This window comes from Protobothrops mucrosquamatus, unplaced genomic scaffold (assembly GCF_001527695.2).
Source record: "Protobothrops mucrosquamatus isolate PMUCROS unplaced genomic scaffold, P.Mucros_1.0 scaffold2642, whole genome shotgun sequence".
Classification (NCBI taxonomy): Eukaryota; Metazoa; Chordata; class Lepidosauria; order Squamata; family Viperidae; genus Protobothrops; species Protobothrops mucrosquamatus.
The window spans coordinates 35310-55000 of record NW_015388694.1 but is presented as its reverse complement, the minus strand read 5'-3'; the positions used below and the strand labels follow the sequence as shown (position 1 = coordinate 55000).

At 41.7% G+C, this 19691-nt stretch overlaps 1 protein-coding gene across 1 annotated transcript in view; it reads right to left on the bottom strand.

Annotated features, from left to right (window-relative positions):
- DIDO1 (death inducer-obliterator 1) overlaps positions 1-19691 on the bottom strand; it is a 44889-nt gene that overhangs the window by 10148 nt on the left and 15050 nt on the right. Inside the window, exons 8-12 of the mRNA XM_029285978.1 lie at positions 17189-17234; positions 15362-15422; positions 3099-3588; positions 1111-1270; positions 295-411 (exon numbers count right to left, since the gene is read on the bottom strand). Of these exons, the coding sequence (XP_029141811.1) occupies positions 295-411; positions 1111-1270; positions 3099-3588; positions 15362-15422; positions 17189-17234 (874 nt within the window). The remainder of the gene's footprint in view (positions 1-294; positions 412-1110; positions 1271-3098; positions 3589-15361; positions 15423-17188; positions 17235-19691) is intronic.

The window sequence follows — 19691 nt, the reverse complement described above, 5'->3', positions numbered from 1 at the left end:
AAAATATTGTAAGCTGTGGTTATGTGATGGAGGGACACTTCGAACAAATGTAAATACAGGCCAGTTGCCAAGTGCCCCAAAATGCAATCATTTGACTGTGGGGGCATGCATTGTAACTTTGAATTTGGCTCATAAATACCTTTTGGAGGGTCTCTCTTAACTTTGAACAGTTGTTAAGTGACCATTTGTAAGTCAAGTACCACCTGTACATTCTTACCAATCATGTCCCCTAAACATAATACAAAAAAGCATCACAATTTTTACTTCATATGTGGAAAACAAATTATTTCGTACTGATTTGGCTGGTTTTTCTTTCCACGATGACAGCTCTTTAGATACGAGTTCTTCGGGTTTCATTCTTACAAGCCTTGACAAAGGAATATCTTCTCGAAGAACACGGTGGAAAAGACCCTAGCGAGAAGATTGATTTTGTTACATACTAATGAGAGAATACAGACTTCTAGATAAATAAATGACCATAGCCAATTTAGATCATCCTAACTGTAGATCTAAAGAATGCTTATTCATTTTTTTTAATGTGGTTGCTACAAAATACAGCACTGAGCAATTTGACAACGCTGTATATGGTGAATGTCAACTATTACCTTTGTGCTTTTATGAAAAATCTTACATTTAACTTTATGTGCATTTACAAGGAATGTTAAATCTTGGATTTCAATATAAAATACAAATAACTTAATTAAGGTTTGATTAGCAGTCTATTATCCCTAACGTCATTAATCACCCTTTAAAATTAAGCACCATGAGGCTCAATACTGCCTCCTAAAGCTGAAAATATTTCATTAACAGTGTATTAGCAAATATTTTTTTTTGCAATGAATCTACAATACCTACCCAGTTTATCACATGACCAATTAGTGAAATGAGGGAAACCAATTTTTATTTACAATATATATACATTTATTCATCTACCAAATGGTTCTTAATCATTTTTTCCCCCAAAACCTAACAATCTGAGGTAGGGATGCATTGTATATTCCAGAGCAACACCTAATAATGTATATTAATTACTAAACTAGAGTCGAAAGTTGGCTGCAGGAAAATAAAACCAATCAAAACAATGGCTCCTTCATTTCAGTACAGACTAACCTGGTTTTTGGGGTCCTTGAGGTTGAACATAATACTGCGATATTTACTCTTATATCGATTATCTGTAGCCTGGAATAAATTGAACAACTCCTTTTCAATATTCAGTGCAATCTTCCCCACTTCGTTTTCTGTCATGACCAAGTCATCACTGTCATTTACTCTGGGGGGGAAAAAAAGTCAGCACCATTAGTTTCATCTAAAGACAGCAAGGGAGTGTGTGCAATCTTCTATAATTAGTCTTATTCTCTTCTATCGGGATTCTGCTAATATCTCTAGTTCCATATTGAACTGCCGGGTCCTTGATGCTCTCTGAACTTGGTGGTTTACTTGCAAATGTTTTAATACCCAACTAGGTAACACCATCAGTGCTAAATGAGTGTGGAGTTTGCTGCCTGTTTACTGTATAGAACAGTGATGGCGAACCTTTTAGAGACTGAGTGCCCAAACTGCAACCCAAAACCCACTTATGCATCGTCGAGTGCCGGGTGGGTGTGGCCCATTGGGTGGGCGTGGCTGCGGTGGTAACGGCAAACTTGGGTGGGACTAAAAAGTTCAATCAATCAATTCCAATTTTGCAAGATCTTTTTTTTCCCCGCGAGAAGTTGAAATTGATTGATTGAACCTTTTTTTTTTTTGCACACGGCGGCAGAGGCCTAAAGCGAAAAGGTTTTATAAAACCCAGCTGAAGGCCTAGGACTGGGGCGACAGCGCGCGTGCCATAGGTTCACCACCACTGGTACAGAAGCTCGCCCTGCCAGTTTTAGTGGGAGTGTGGTTTCCTCTTTAGAGTTTTCATTAGATTACAGTATTGATTACAGGTTGTCTGCCTGCTTAGCAAACTGCGGACTACTGGAGAGGATGGGTTGTAGTCTATTTCCTTCCTAGGTTTTTTAATTGTCTTTGAATGGCCTATAAATGTGGTTTTATCTCTATGTGTTTATTGATGGCTGATTTGTCTGAATGCTAAGCTTCCATTTCTGGATTTAGATTGCTAAAGAAATGTCTGCAGGCAAGTAAACAAGCAAGCTCAGAGAGCACCAAGAACTCCACAGAACATGGAATTGAAGAGAGAACGGCCCTTTTCTGATGGGGGATTTCCATCCTTCATCACTGGCACATTTCAAAACCATTTGAAACACCATTTCTCAACATTGGCAGCTGGAAAATAATGTGGATTTCAACTCCCAGAATTCTGGGAGCTGAAGTCCACACATCTTCACGCTGCCATGATTGAGAAACACCGATTTAAAAGAACTGTCAACGTATACGTTTATTAGTCTCCTACAAATTTATGTTTGATGGAAGGGCTGCTAATGATTTAGGTCAATTTAGAGCAGCTAAGTCTCAACCAAGCCACCTGTCCTTTCTTTAGAATGTTCTGAAATAGTAAACCCTTAATGTGAAACTTTAAAAGTACTTCTTTCTCAACAGGAGCCCATCGGTGAGCAATACCGTAAATCAGTGGTGGCGAACCTATGGCACGGGTGCCAGAGGCGGCACTCAGAGCCCTCTCTATGGGCACGCGTGCCGTCACCCCAGTCCTAGGCCTTCAGCTGGGTTTTATAAACCCTTTTTGCTTTAGGCCTCCGCCGCTGTGTGCAAAAAAAGAGAAAGGTTCAATCAGTCAATTTCAACTTCTCACAGGAAAAAAAAAGATCTTGCAAAGTTGGAATTGATTGATTGAACTTTTTAGTCCCACCCAGTCTGCCGTTACCACTGTAGCCACGCCCACCCAATGGGCCATGCCCACCCAATGGGTCACACCCACCCAATGGGCCACACCCACCTGGCACTCAATGATGCATAAGTGGGTTTTGGGTTACAGTTTGGGCAGTCAGTCTCTAAAAGGTTCGCCATCACTGCCGTAAATGGATTTCGTAAACCTCATTTGAAAGCGAACGTTGCGAAAGGGAAATCCTAATAAACGCGCATCCCCCACTAGGCTTGTAAGGTGCATTGCCTCAGGCGCATGTTACGGCGGTTCCTACCTTTTCCACAAAATTTCTTTAAGAGACCTCCGTATGTTTTGTCGAATCTGAGAATTGGGCTGCGACTGGCTGGTGCTTGCAGCAGCTAGCTTGGCTTGTGGAGGGAATGAGGTGGCTGTAGAAGAAGCGGGATACATGGCCGGTCTCCTAAGCCCTGCCATTGTGCTAGAGGGGGGGACTGGTTTTTTAGCCATGGAAGGGCCTCCATAGGAGGACAACGGTGGCTTTAAGGACGAAAGGCCGCCTGAAGCGGGAGGACCCGTTGCAAGCGAAGACTTCTTGGGTATGACCCCTTTAAAACTTGCGGCCGAGTGTTTCACCGGGGTCTTGACCAGTGAAGTACTGGCAAACGGCGAGGGCTTCTTCAGGGACACACTTCTTGTTTGGGAAGACACGTGTTTCTCAACCACCGACGTCGGTGCAACCGTTTTCTTCAGCATCGCAGGAGGCTCTCCTGGTTTATCCTCAACCTTCCGCTCTTCTTTATGCGCTGTTAACACCAAAAAACGCTGGCTCAGTTATGACAATTAATGACTTATTAAACTTGTCTGCTGCCCGATACTCAACCCTGCTATGCCTAAGTAACAGAAGGATTTAATAACTGACTACGGCCATCGATTCCATAAACCTGGAGGATGACTTACACTGATTTTTGTAAGAGAAGTGGCACTTCGTCAAATCAATGTTTAAAAAGAGTCCCATCTTTGGCTGGCTGGACAGGTAGTCCTCGAGTTACAGCCGCAACTGAGCCCCAAAAATTTCCGCTGCTGAGCCAAGGCAGTTGGTTAAATGAACCTCGCCCCGTCTTACAACCTTTTTGCCACAGTTGTTAAGTGAATCACTGCAACTGTTTAGTGAATCGTGCAGCTGTTAAGCCAACCTAGCTTCCCCCTTTGACTCTGCTTGCCGGAAGGTAGCAAACGGGGATCACGTGACCTCAGGGCAGTGCAACTGTCATAAGTACATGCCAGTTGCCAAGCACCCAAATTTTGATCATGTGACCGTGGGGATGCTACAATGGTCGTAAGTGTAAAAAAACCAGTCCCAAGTCACTTCTTTCTGCGCCGTTGCACTGGCACTAAAGGAATGGTTGTTAAGTCGAGAACTACCTGTCCTGAACAAAAGAAGGGTTTTGCATGAAAGGAATGATAAATTGGGCACAGAACAGCAGGCCAGTGATTGTAATACTGCAGATATGTTGGGGGTTGTTTTACAGTTTTACAGTTGCTTTTAAACTGGAAAGCAAAATGTGACAATAATCTGGTGATTAAGCTAACATGCATAACAGGAAAAAGGAAGAGAACTTAGGCCTGTTAGGTTGTAAAGGGATCTTCAATACGTAGAGGTTGAATTCATGGTACAAAGGATTGCGACCCACGTGTATCAATCAGAAAGGGAATAATTTTTACAGCAAAACCACCTTAAAACAGACAAAATAAAATCCCAAATATTTTCATGTTTCAACATAAAAGAGGCTCCATCTTCAAAGATTGCACACACAGATCGAAATTAAGACTTCAAATTCAATGGAAGTTGTCAAACAAATAACCATTATATTCCCCTAGGCCTAATTCTTACCCTTCTTTTCTTTTCAGAGAGTTAAAAAATGTTTTTAATTTCATTCTACGTGACCATCGTAACCCAGGCATACAGGCCACAGGGAACAAAACATAGACCATCTTAATTATTTAAGCAATTGAAATGCTTTAAATGATCACCTTGAAATAATTAAATTTTACTATCATAGTAGAAAACTTGCAACGACATGACAAATTATGGGTAAATCCGATCAATTGCTCAGAATCAGATGAAGAAAGGGAAAGACAGTACGCCATTAAGGACAGACTATTATCTTGATTGTTTATATGTAATCTCTGAAGAAACCCACAGCATGAAAAAGCAGCTCTATTCCCAGCTCACGGGAAGATATACAATCATGCATAGCACACAATACGCATTACAGAATGATTATGGACTAATAGTTGTTGTGTGCACAGCAAAAACCTGTTATCTTGAACCAGAGATGGAATACATACATACATAACTTTGCTACTATTACAAAAGCTGACCAGGATGCAAGGCAGAACACACCATGCATCATTTGTGGAGGTGTGACGACGACTATAGGAGATAAGCTCATGATGCTGTTAATTTGCACAACTAGATATTCAAAATCTGTTTCAATCCAAAGATACCCATATCATGGAGATTCACTTTATTTTATATTTTCCATAAACTATGCTTGCTTCATAAGAAGGCATGACTGAGCCTGAACAAAATTAGAAAATTGCTTTCCTGTCTTCATTGGCAAAGGATTCCTGGGTAAATTAAGCTTGTCACAATGTGAAATTAGTTTTGGTTATCTGTGTTAAGTCTTCTTGAAAAAACTTTAAAGTCTTAATTGTTTAAGTTCAACTGACCAACAGAAAATTTGTAAAATAGCAGTCGAGTATGCCAAGATGCCTACAAAAATCCGTCAATGGATAAACTGCATGCTCATGTTCTTATCTGATACAAGATTGTAACTTCACATAGTCTTTTGCAGTGAATCCATTATAGTCTCCTAATCTCTTGTCTACTTCAAAGTATTTATTGACAGTGACTTGGGGGAAAAAAGACTTCATACAGGTACTTTCTTTTTTTTAATAATCCTAGCTTGGTTTTTTTGAGCAGTTGTTATCCATGCCAGAATTCAAACAAAGAGCCAACTGAAAAATTGGAAGTTTTCTCCAGATTTGAAAATATTGTGCTATGTAGGATCAAACAATTCCATCCTAATAAATGCATTTATTGATAACCGATTCATAGTTCAATGTTGTAAGGGACTAGCATTAAGAAGCAAAAAAGTAATATATAAACTTAGAAAAGCAATTAAAACTTTTGAAATTTGAAAAGATCTGGCGGCTGCTGACTGAAAACAAAGAATGGGACCAACAAGGTTCAAGCATTTCTGGGCTCACAAACCTGGTTTGTAACTTTTAGAACCTGATTAAAATGGGCTTTCACAGATTGATCTCCATTTGGAAAATAATTATGAAGCTACTGATCGTTTATCACTTGTAATTCTTGGCTACACCGGCTTTCAAGTACAGAGACATACAGTATTTATTGAACATGCAATCATTTTCATTACATGCTAGCCCATAAATGCTTTTAATAACGGTTTTGAGTTTACTAAGCAAAAGGATACCCAGGCCTTTTTCCATTCACACCACCAAACCCAAAACACCGGAACTACAGTTCAAAGCTGTTCATATACGTAAAATAATCCTCTTTACAAAAACACTACTACTTTGCCAAATATAAATGACCAGGGAGTTATTTTCATCTAGAAGATACTACAGAAGACCCTGACTCAGAAGAAAAATGTCATCAGCTCTTAGATCTCTTTGGAATAGAAATTATTTAAGCATGTTGTAATTGCTGCATTTGCACACATTGTACTTCTGCCCTACATGAATCTTACTGCTCACTGAAATGAATGAAAGTTTATGATAGTTACCTCTCCAGGAAACCATGGTTAGTAGTAATGAAAGATGGTACAGCCATGGTCAAATATATTGATTAGTTGAAATAATCATTCCCAACCAACATTAGAAAGTATGTTGAGTGATCATTTAACTGCAGGAAAAATCCTAGAATTGATATAACACAATATGCTTTGGTTGTTATGCTCTAATAGACTTAAAAGTGAAAGTTCTCATTAACAAATGTTCACCCACGTCAAATCATCATCTGTGCATGGACGTACAAATCCCTGTAAGCCACTGGGCAACTGTTTTTAATTGAATGAGATGCAAATGCTGTGTCATGAATAAACCAGTTCCTGGATAATAAAACATGTCATAATCATGCTATCAGCTTACTATTAATGAATATAGGTTGTCATGACGGGCTAACAGGACACTGAAGTTGCTTATAGTTGTTCGCTTCCCCCAAAATTATCAGTCAAACACTCGGTTCCCAACTGCCAAATGCATCCTGGTTTATTTAAACACCGTATAGCCAGTTGCCAGAATTATTGCTGCTCTTGCCTCTTCCTTTCCCTGACACAATGCACAAGCTTTCATGTTCTGATTTGGAACTGGGTGAGCTATGGATGCACCAGCCATATATGCCCAACTGTTTCGTAAGGCACAAACCAAAACATGTAATGCAAATTGGGAAGTTCATTCCTTTGTGCTTAATTCTCCTGGCAATTATAAAATGCAAATAAGCTAAAAACAAAAATCAAGTTAAGAATCTGCATTATATCATGTCACTTTCCGAGGGTGGAGCATATGGTCCCCCACGCCCACCCCACTTTTTCTTGCAGGTGTGTAAGGCCAGGCATCAAGCTTTGGGATTGCCTTGATGGAGGTAAAGCTGCACCATCAGTTGAAATTTTGTTCTGAAAGTTTGCTGCCTGTTGTTAGGCATGTGTAACTGCCAGCTTCTCCAGGTCCCTGACACTTCAAGGACAATCACTTAAATATGAGCCAGCTGTGTGCTGCAGCTGCCAAAAAAGCCAACACAGTGCTAGGCTGCATTAACAGAGGGAAAGAATCAAGATCACGTGAAGTGTTAGTACCACTTTACAATGCCTTAGTAAGGCCACACTTGGAATACTGCATTCAGTTTTGGTCACCGCGATGTAAAAAAGATGTTGAGACTCTAGAAAGAGTACAGAGAAGAGCAACAAAGATGATTAGGGGATTGGAGGCTAAAGCATATAAGGAATGGCTGCTGGAATTGGGTGTGTCTAGTTCAGTGGTTCTCAACCTTTTTAATGCCGCGACCCCAACCGGTCGTAAGTCGAGGACTAAATGGTCATAAGTCGAGGACTAAACCAGTTGTAAGTCGAGGACTAAACCGGTTGTAAGTCGAGGACTACCCAACCGGTCGTAAGTCGAGGACTTTCCCTGCCCGGGAGCGCTGCGCATGCGTGGTTCCGCCCCCTGCGCCGGCCGAGGCGTAGCTGGCAAGCAGCAGAGACGGAGCAGGCTGACCACCAGCTGGCCCAGCCCAAGGGAGGTAAGGCACCCGCCAGAAAAGGACAAAAAAAATGGCGGACAGCCTTGCTTGGCGACCCCCATGAAATGGTCAATTGACCCCAAATGGGGTCCCGACCCACAGGTTGAGAACCACTGGTCTAGTTTAATGAAGAGGACGAGGGGTGACATGATAGCAGTCTTCCAGTATCTCAGGGGCTGCCACAAAGAAGAGGGAGTCAAGCTATTCTCCAAAGCGCCTGAAGGCAGGACAAGAAGCAACGGATGGAAACTAATCAAGGAGAGAAGCAACCTAGAACTAAGGAGAAACTTCCTGACAGTGAGAACAATTAACCAGTGGAACAACCTGCCTCCAGAGGCAGTGAATGCTCCAACACTGGAAGTTTTTCAGAAGAGACTGGACGGCCATTTGTCTGAAATGGTATAGGGTTTCCTGCCTGAGCAGGGGGTTGGACCAGATGACCTCCAAGGTCCCTTCCAACTTTATTATTATTATTATTATTATTATTATTATTATTATTATTATTATTATTATTATTATTATTAATCTCTAGCATAGATAGCTCTGCCCAGTAATTAATGGAAGCAGTGATCTGGCATGCTGCATGATACTCATCAGTGCACGATGGCCATTGCCACTGGATAAACATGGTGTCGTCTCTCCCTTGATGCATCTCAGCCACTTCACAGCACTGTGGATGTGGCCAGAGATATGATGTGAGCACTGCATTCTGCTACGAAACAGCATCAGCCCTGCTTGGCCAGCCAGGGGCATCACCTTGCAATTGTACTGACACCCCCACCCCAAATCAGCTGATGAGAGATCCACTTAGCACTCTGGTGACTGCCTCCCATCGGGAAATCTGTCAGGACAGTAATTCAAGAAACCCCAGGCACTAGAAATCCAATTCTGATGATCAAAATTCACCGGCAAATTACAGTATGAACTGGAGTGGTTTCATTTTATTTTTACACTCCCTTTTTCTGTTCTGAAGTAAAATACAGGGCCAAAATGATTAAATACAGAAGCTTGCAGTACTACCACTGGCACTTTACATACATGGAATAACTTAAAATGTTTAAATTGAACCTAGCATTTTTACTTGGTATGTAGAAGAATAAGCAGCACATCATTTTAGTGCTTTGTTGCCCTTTGTTTCTGATGATCAGAGGTGCAGAACACCTTTGAATATGCTTTACCAAGCCTGGGAAAGATTTTCCAAAGTGGTTGTGCCACCAAACACAGCCCAAAGATTGTCATGCTAGGAAGATTTCTAGCACCCCAGCTATGTTTAATAGTGTCTACTCTTTACTTGGATGTTTAAATTTTTTTTAAAAAAAAAATCCTGACATTGCATTGACCATACCTGACTAAACCATTAAATTTGTGGAGAAATGAGTAGATTTGGGGTTTTGTTTTTATTTCTCAACGAAAATCCAGTTGCCACACATTGAGGCTTACTTATAAAATAGAAACATCATGTAAGAGATATTACATCATTTTACAGTTTTGTCTTACTCTAAATACGTTGGGCAACGTTAATTCATATTTTGGCTTCTTTAAAATCTAGTTTTTAAGACAGGCAGGAGTGGCACCAAGCTTGCAGTGGTCCCTTCTTAGCAGATGCCTTGAGAAATATTCTTGCTAGCTACCGGTATTACTTTCTCCTTGCTAAACCTGGCAGTCAACAAGATCAAGGGTTGTTTTCACTCAGCGGAAACTTTCCATTGTTCTGTTGCTGCCCCTGTAAAAAACGAACCCGGGTTCCAATTTGCATATAGAAGCAGAGGAGAAATTCAGAGAGGATCTCTGCAGAGTGATATGCCTCCATCTCATGTATTAAAAGTTTGAGGCTGAACTTGCCTGATACAGAAGTATTGGAACTAGGCAGGTGTGAACCTGCAGAGTCCCTTGAGTGGCAAATGCTGATTGGGCAAGAATGCTTTAAGAATAACAGGGAGCCTCAAGGTAAATAAAAGCAAGCGACCCCAATCTTAACTGGGAGAGGGGTCCCAACGGGAGGCATGAAATTCATTGAGGATTGCCCCCTCCCGTGGGCTCATCTTCACGATTCTGCTGCTGCTCATCATTTTACACCAACCAAAGGAGAGATGAGCTCCTAAGGGGCAAGGATCCACTTTCCTCCCCCTTTAGGAATTCAGATTGGTGGTCAGCATCTTGAAAAAAGCAGGCCAGGAGAAAAAAAAGATCCAGGTTGCATCTTCAAACACCATTCGTATGCAAACACACACACCCTTCCAAAAAAAAAACCCAAAACCTCCCATTAGGGAGCAGATTAGGTCTCAAATTGCACCCAAGCCTTTTTTTTGTGTGTGCTTCCATTTCAGGAAATGGGGATCAGCTCTTGAAAGACCAGCTGAATGGCAGAGGTGAGCACAAGCAGCAGCTGCAGACTTCAGCCTTGACCCAGCAATTGTGAGAAGGAAGCTTAAGGCTTGAAAGTCGAGGGAGGGAGGGATGTATAAATACAGTTCATGAAGAAGTCCAATGGTGATTGTACCTTCCCAAGGCTCAAGATGCCGGGTGGGACAGCTGACCAGGAATAATAGTGCAAGCAGCATAAATTAACATGATTATTTCCATTCAGACAAGTCCAATCTTAAGCAACAGAAAAGTGGGGCAAGACAAATTAACACTATTTGGCAGTCTGGCATTTGAGCAGACAAATCCTAAATTATGAAAGTGGTGACATTTGCTACATTTACAGTTTCTAGGAATAAAATAGAAAGGCCATTCCCCCCCCCCCCCCTTTTGGAGTAAATGGCACCATGGGTGGCCAACTTCCAGGGAGAGGGACGGATTTTTTTTTTTGAAAAAATGCTTTTCCCTTTAAGGAGAAACAGCAGCTTGGGAACTGGTAATGAATCTTTCAGGGATTCAAGAGACAAGAGGGATCATCCGTCTGCCTGCCAAAAGGAACTGCATTTTGGAAGTCTTGAAGAAAAATTCCATTCTTCGCATTTTAAAGATGTTTGACAGACACACTGCAATCTTTTCAAGGGACGACTGTGAGCGCTTCCAAAAGTCTTGTGAAAAAGGAGAAAAGTCACACTGCATGGACTGAAAAGAAATATGGTTTGCATTGACTCTCACTGAAATTCAGGGCTTCAGAAGTCCCCAGGCATGGATAGCAAGTGGCCAGCTTTTTAGGCAAACGTGCTACAAATCCAAAGGATGAAAGAACGGCACTCTAATATATAACAAGCGGTATTAACATGGGGGAGGAGGAGGGGTTGGCCAACGGCCAAGGTTTTCTCCAAACATCTGCCAAATGTCTTTGTCCAGCAATGACAGAAAATGCCTGTTGTTCGCTTATGGCACCCGATGCAGAAAGTCTTTTTTGTCAGTTGCATGTCAGGATGAGTGAAAGTTAATTCTTGAGTAGATTTTTTTAAAGAGAGAGAGAGAAAAGAAACCTTTCCATCGCTAACTTTTAGTGCAGGGAATTTCCTTTAGATCGGAAAGGCATAACTGCCTCTCTGCGCAGATGGAACACGGAAAGGCACTGGCTGTGAAGGGCAGTTTTTGAATGTGACAGCAGGGAAATGGGGGCTAAAATTATATAACTGTTAAGGATTGCAACAGTACAATTAAGATGAATCTAGTTTTGGTTTTGACCCACCCTCCCCAGCATGTTTGAATAAGTCCCTGCCTGAGGCACAATGGCCCTCCCTGGCCATGCACTGAAGGGGGAGGGCTGGTTTTAGTCTGGATTGCAGCTGATGAGAATCAGACTGTTTTTCTGACATTCCTCGCAGGAAGCAGGCCACAGCTGCCCCAAGATCAGGGTTTACACATTCAGGAAAGGAACACTGCAGAGGAATGAACAGGAAACTAGCAGCGGTGTTGACTTCGCTGCTTGTCAATGCCAGGGACAATTAGGAATCAATGAAATGCGACAGCCTTGCCTCTTTCTGCACTCTCAGGCCCTGTCCCCGGTTCCTTATTTTGGGGAGTTTGGAAGTTTTTTTGTTATTACTGCTTCAGATTAACCAGTTTGCCGTGTTACCCATCTTCTAACTATGGTTACATCTCTGCAAGGCCCAGATGAGACCCCCCCAAAAAACTCACTCTTTCCTTTGCCTGCTCTTTCAGGGAAAGACCAAGCGAGCTAAAACCACCACCCCAACTTTTAAAAGGGAGTAACTTCAAAGTGTATTTTGAACCATCCGCCCCGTAGGACGCCTAATCACACGTCTGCATTTATGCAACAGGGAAAATTGTGGTGAATTGAAGCAAGGTCTGCACAAAAATGAAAATCGGGTTAAGTCAGAGGGTTAGAGAGGAAGGGAACGTTGATTCCACAACAAGCCCCAAGTCACACCAAGCCACTACTACTGCTTCACCCTTTCAAATGCAAGCTGGCATCGTAAAATTTAAAATATACAGGCCAAAGGGGCCTTAAATGTTTGTTGGCTGGCATCCACTGAAAACTGAAACCTGCCCTTTGATTTAAAGTGTGATAGGTTTCCATTTTTTTTTTTAAAAAAAATAAGCACTTTCAAAATCTTGAGGCGATGGCAGTGCCACAATCTGTTTTTACATTACTGGATGATGCCACTCTTAGAATGCAACTCAGAATCTTAGGTATTTGGGCTCTCCACGGTGCCCCGCCTCCAGTCAAAATTTAGCTTTTTGAGCCATTGCCCTTGGGCGCTTTCTCTGAGAAAGGAAACCTGCTGCTTTTCTTCTGCTGTGTGTACCTGCACCCCATACACAGTAAGGATAAAGGGGGAGGTCTGGTCAACACGCAGGTTTTCAGTTTCTAAAGTGCAAAATACAAAAGAGGAGGTTTATCCTTGAGTGGGACACACAGGTGATTGTGGTCAGTCCTGAAGCAAGCCATTTTCCACTGCAAAGTTGCACTCTGTAGCCTGGCTAATAAAATGGGAGTAGACAAGAGCTTGGCTCAGACAGCACAAACCTCTCTCTAAATAAATTTCCCTGTAACACAATCACCTTAGCAGATCTACTGAGCAGCAGACTGCTGTAGCCAAGGGTTCTTATGCTTGGAGCTAAATCCAATTATTTTTATTTTGATAACTATACAAAACAATCAAATATACTTCAGGGAGATTAGGCACGCCATGTAATTTGCTACCCAGTACTTTTAAGCGTGCTCTTTCTTTGGAGGAGATCGCTTTAATGATCAGGTCCATGGCATTGCTTGGGCTTCATTTGTAGCCAAACAGCCTTCTTAAATCCCATTAGATCAACCACACTGCTTATTTAAGCTGCGAGGTGGGGTGGAGTTGCCATTTCAGCTGCCAGCCCATTCTTTTACAAGCATGCAATTGCACCCATCCTGAACAGAGCCTGACAAACCCACACTATTTAGTTTTTCAACTTCAGAAAGTATTCACCCACTTTCGTGGGGGATAGGTGGATCACGTGATCACTCTGGGGGACAATTAAGCTTTGGCCGATGGAGATTTATTCACCCTGTTGCACTTTATACTCTTTTCCCAGCCAGAATAATTAGCACAAGAATTTTCATGTCCAAACTGACACGCTGTGAAAGGGGGCCCCCTAAAGCCGAGAATGATTTAGGAGAGGGGGAGAAAAGACAGTCATCATCAAGTTGCCTTCAACTGACACTTCAGTTCTGGAACTTCCGATATTCATTCGTAATTCTCATTTTGTGACATCATCTTGGGTGATATTCCAGCCACAGAAAGAGGCTGGGTGAGCAAAGCCAAGAGGAACAGCAGACAGCCTGCCACCGATTCAAAGCATCTTCTGGATGCGTGGCCCAGATTAAGCTAATTGGCTTTAAGTGGCAAAGCAGGGTAAAACAATCCTATTCTGTGACTAATTCCACTGTGGGAACGGCTGCTATGCTGAACCTGACAATATTGAATGGTTGGAAAGTATCTGAAGATCCAGTATTAACCTCTGAAGGGGAGATACCTTTCTCTTAACTTCCTTTCCTCCTTAATAAGCAGACCCAATGAATTGGATTTGCAGATTTTTGTGGGGATCCACCAGGTAGAGAGCATCTGCTCATTCTTAGGTTTGATTCCTTGCATGAGATCCCTTTTTCCTGGACTGGCAAATCCGATTCCTAGATTTCATCTCATCCCATGGACAGAAAGCCACTCGGCCTCTTAGTTACATGCTGAAGATATAAGAGTGATATGGTCTCTCATGCTGAGGCAGATCTGTGCACAATCCATGGAGACAGTCCACAAGATGGAGATGGATTAAAGCCCCAGACCTGGTTTGTGGGTGGGTGTTACAATTGCTACCTCTGCACAAAATGGCTAACAATTGGTTTGTGTCTACCTGAGTCAAGACAAACTGAAGGTATTGTTAACAAATTATGCCCATTTTGAGAAGTATGAAGGCAGCCTTTGTATCTAAGCTATGTCTTTTCCAAATCACCCCCAGATTCACTGAAGACAAATTTCTTAAATATTAAAATACTTTTAAGGTTGGGTGAATGTTAAAATTAAATAGAATCTGGGTACCACTCCCACAATGAGTTACCTTAAGATTTTATCCCTCGGTGACTGCTAAAATGCAGATGTACTTCCTTATTGCTATAAATTGCTCCTAACTTTGCTCCTTCCTTTTCTCCCATTACAAAAAAAAAATCGCAAATTAAATCAAAACACCTAACCTATTCCAAGGTGAAGCACCATCGGGACAGGATATGTTAAGCATTTTGCGGGATTCAGATGGAATTATAATCATCTTTAATCTTACATTTGAATATGGGTAACCTATTCTGCTCACAGAACATTCCCAGAATTATATATCTAAAACAATAAAAACACACTGCCAGATCAGTGCAGCAGACACTATTAATATTCTGAGAAAGAAAATCAAAATGGCTACTTTTGGAGTGGATTAAGTCGCACACTATTGTCAAAAATCATGCCTTACAAACCATACTACTTGGATTCACACATTAGCTAAGCCACAGCAAGGAATTTTCAATTTACTGTCGGGTGTGTGTAGCCTTAAGTTTTTTGTTTCAGATGGAATCATGGCAACAAATCAAGAAAAAAAAATGAAGTGTCTTGCTGACATTATGACTACCATTAATCTAAACCAGGGGTAGGCAACCTTGGCTCTTTTATGACTCGTGGACGTCAACTCCCAGAATTCCTGAGCCAGCATAGTTGAAGTCCACAAGTCATAAAAGAGCTAAGGTTGCCTAAACTATATAGGAACTATTTGTACACAAGATGGGCCTGAGTTCTGCTATTTCATCCTCTTCAGTAAAATATATATTAGTAGCAGACCTGGTGACATCTTATTGACCAGCACACAGAACTGCTTTGTTACAAGGGCTTTGTACATAATCTGAAAACCAGCAACAGTGCAAATGTGAAATGAGAGGGCAAGGGCCAAGAGAACGTGGTAGGGTAGACACTGCACTGGAAAAGATCGATGAGATCCTACAATTCAGAACATCGAACCTTCCAAAGTACTTCTGAAAGGAAACCACGGAATGAGGGGATTTGGCAATATAGGAAAGAGGACTCGAGGCTGCTGGTCATCTATTTTCAGGTTTTTTTTCTTTGTCATCTATTTTCAGGGTTTTCGGTGTCAGCTTTACAAAGGTTGCCTGAGATTTTGCGCACCAATTGACTTATAAAATAAATTTTTTTTTATTACGTTGGTTTCTGGGAAAAGATGTGTGCTATTTATCCATCTAAAATGATCTGCAATATTCTCGTGGCAAGACGGGCGGCAAATAAATTTAACAAATAATAATCTGCAATATTCTAATGATTTCCACAGTAGCTGGTTCGTGGGAATCTCAATGTTTTGTTTTGTTTTTTATCCCCCAGGTATCCATTCTGTAAAGCAGGGTAGTGGAGAAATATGCAACAGACTTAAAGCCCCTAGAGGCCTTATTCCAATTCTGCTACAGCCAGGATACAAGCAAGCAGCTCACAGTGCTGAGAATCCTGAATTCTGACCCTCCTCTCAAAAGTGAGCCAAGCCATTGTTTTTGGACTGTACCATTTACCTTCTGGGGAGGGAATGAAGCACTGGAATGCTGGCTAAGCTAATGGACTACAAACAGACACAGAGCCCCCTTCCAAGTGCCAGACAGATAACACTCTTTTGCCATGCTGCTATGATTTGAAGTTGAAATTTTCCTCTTTCGTTCTGGCCTCTAAAACATGAATGTGTTTTTAAATGTGGTTAACAGTTGACTTCCCACAGTTTTGTTTTTATTTATGTACTGACAAGTTATAAAATTATACCATTCTATTTTAACACAGGTTTTTTTTTTAATGATCTGTACACACATGGAATGAAATAAGATTCCCAGAGGAGTGAATAAAACCTGGGGGACCAAGAGACTTCAAAAACCCACCCAAAATTATGAAATGAGCAGCTCGAACTTTGGCTGAAGGGGGTATTTTACTCACAAAAGGGAGCCTCTTCCATGCACTTCTATTCACCTGAAAAACAATCTTAGACAAACAAACAGTGTAGACACTCTACAAGTTTACTTACCACAAGCAGCTTTTCATACTGCGCCTGCATGGGCACTGTATTAGAAGATGCACACCATCACACTGCAGAGCCCAATTCCTATATCAGCATGCTTGAAAAGGACTTAAATATCTCTTGCAAGCCTAATGTTTAGTTTCTGCAGATGTCACCCTCACCTGCAGATGTCAGAGGTCGGAGGAAGATACTAGGGGTTGTGCTTTTCAAGGTAGTCCTGGACTGTATCCTCCCACCAAGCCCTCATGCAATCTTGAAAGCAACACCAGTTTGAACCCCCAAGTATCAGGCACAACATCCGACAAGACGTTATCAGATTCATGCCCAGATTCTCCTTATAAAAAGCACAATGAAAGAGGTATGTGTTGTAGGAGCATTTGCCTAATTCCACACCACTCATGTTCATTCTTGATTCAGGTCAGCTTCGGTTGTTTTTTTGTCTCTAGTTTGAACAAATTGGTTGAGTTGGGGAGGCTACAAACATTAAAAACTTAATTAAATAAATCTTTGCCGTTACATACATTCAGGTTTGATTTCATGTTTTTTGCATCAAGGCATTGCTACTAAAACAAAAGGCATCAACTTCTCTCTGCTTCACCCACCTTTAAAACAGAGGAATGGGACTCTGCCTTCTCCCGCAACAGGGAGCTACAGAGAGGTGGATGCGTAACAAAACAGAGATAAGCTATTGCTTAAACAGTACGTCCACGTTTCCCACAGGATTTCAAAAACAGCAGAGGTACCCGTTTTCAGGTCAACTGGAAGAACGCAAGAGGCTGCATGACTTTTACCGAACGTTATCATCGGTGTCTTACTAAAGACAGGAAAGGAGGCCTGGTTTTCCAAGTGAATCACTCAAGACCCACACCAATTACAAAACATCTCAATTGGTGCCTCTTGGGCTGAAGGTGGTCTGGGGGCCAAGACTATATGTCTTCCCGGAATATTCAAAACATTCAGTTGTTGGCCTGTGGGGGTAAGAATGATCTATATACTTTTCTTTCCCACCCACGCCCAAGTGCAGATTTGTGTGTGGTTCTGCAGCTGGTACACGCCAACCCCCGCTATCTGGTGCAGCCCACCGCTTAAATCTCCTCAGGTAGGTCTTGAAGATGTTGCTCCACGGAGGGCCTCTTCAGCTTCCATTCGCTGCTTTCAGGCACAACGGAAGCCGCCACAGCAGTCGGGATCTGATTCCTGGTCTCTTAATACTGGATATACGATACACCAGCATGGAGAACCTCCTTTTACTTGAGGGGAAGGAAGAGGTGAAAGTTTTCTAGTGACTTATTCAGCCAGCTTAAGAAAATGATAAAAAAAACAGAACATATTATATATAGTAATAACATTCAGCATTTGGCTAAGAAAAGGCTCAAAGAAGCCTCAAATAATTTGAGCATTCCTGAAAAATGTAATGGAGCAACTCATCCATTCCCTTTGCTCCCAAGTGCGCTTGTTTAGGTAAGAATTTAACCCCGATTCTTTTTAATTCCATAAAACACTGTGTTTTTAATAATTTCATATCAATCTTTGCATTCTGCCTGTAGTGCTCCAAGGCGCGTTGGAACTTTTAAAGAATTAAGCAGTAAAGTCAATATTGTCTTATAAATTTCAAGTGAGAAATTTGCTGTCTCTGGAAACCGCTGATTTGCTGTCCTTGAACACAGACGTTCAAGGAGCCTCATTATTGTTAGATGTAGTACAGTTTCCTGTATCTCTGAATATTCAAGCTAAACCTTGAGAACTTTCCTACTGATCTAGTCACTGTTAAGTTCCAATTATAAAGGTAACTGTATAATAGCACTCTGATGTCACCACTGATTCTCTAATACAAATTAACAAAGGCAACTCAACTGTCTCTAAACTATTTTCAGAAACAAAAGTTAAGTTATTCTTAGGTTTTATGCACAGATTATTGTATTTATTCCTAAATGCTACATAACTCAGAGCAACTATAAGCATGTCCTAAGGTAAGATACATTTAGTCCCTAGAGTATTTTCTGTCAGGGAATAATATCTTATTATCCTAAATATTATCCTTACTATCCTATCCCAGCTCCATCTTAGAATATGCTAGAGCCCCTGGTAGCGCAGTGGATAGAATGCTGTATTGCAGGCTGACTCTGCCCACTGCCAGGAGTTTGATCCTGACCAACTGAAGGGTGACTCAGCCTTCCATCCTTCCGAGGTCGGTAAAATGAGGAGCCAGATTGTTGGGAGTGATATGCTGACTCTGTAAACTGCTTAGAGAGAGCTGTAAACACTATGAAGCAGTATATAAGTCTAAGTGCTATTGCTATCTTATAAACCCTCCATATCGGACATTTTGATATGCAAAACCATAGCAGAGAGCAAGGTACTGTTTGTGATGATAAAAGATCAGAATTTTTACTGCTTGCTTCTCCAATGAAAACAGACTTAATCTGGATTAGCACAATGATTTCTTTAAAATATTTTTTTTTGCCTTGTGAAGGGTTTATTTCCTACTCTTAATTGTGTACCTCTGTTTTACTTTGATTTATCTAGCTACTTATAGCCTCCTTTAGGTTTTTTTTTACAAAAAGAAAAACAGCTTTTCAATTATTTTAAAGCAGTGGTTCTCAGCCTTTTTAATGCCACGACCCCAACTGGTTGTAAGTTGAGGACTAAACCGGCCGTAAGTCGAGGACTAAACCAGTCGTAAGTCGAGGACTACCCAACCGGTCGTAAGTCGAGGACTTTCCCTGCCCGGGAGCGCCGCGCATGCGTGGTTCCGCCCCCTGCGCCGGCCGAGGCGTAGCTGGCAAGCGGCAGAGACGGAGCAGGCCTACCACCAGCTGGCCCAGCCCAAGGGAGGTAAGGCACCTGCCGGAAAAGGGGAAAAAAATGGCGGACAAAAAAAATGGCGGACAGCCTTGCTTGGCGACCCCCGTGAAATGGTCGATCGACCCCAAATGGGGTCCCGACCCACAGGTTGAGAACCACTGTTTTAAAGCATTCACTGCAATTTTTTCTTTCTTTTACATATCTGCCCTTCTGACTTTTTTTTTACTCTAGGCAGCTACTGATTCTTGATTCTGGTCATACTATGGATTCCCCCTTTCTCTGTGGCTGAGAAAAAGAGAT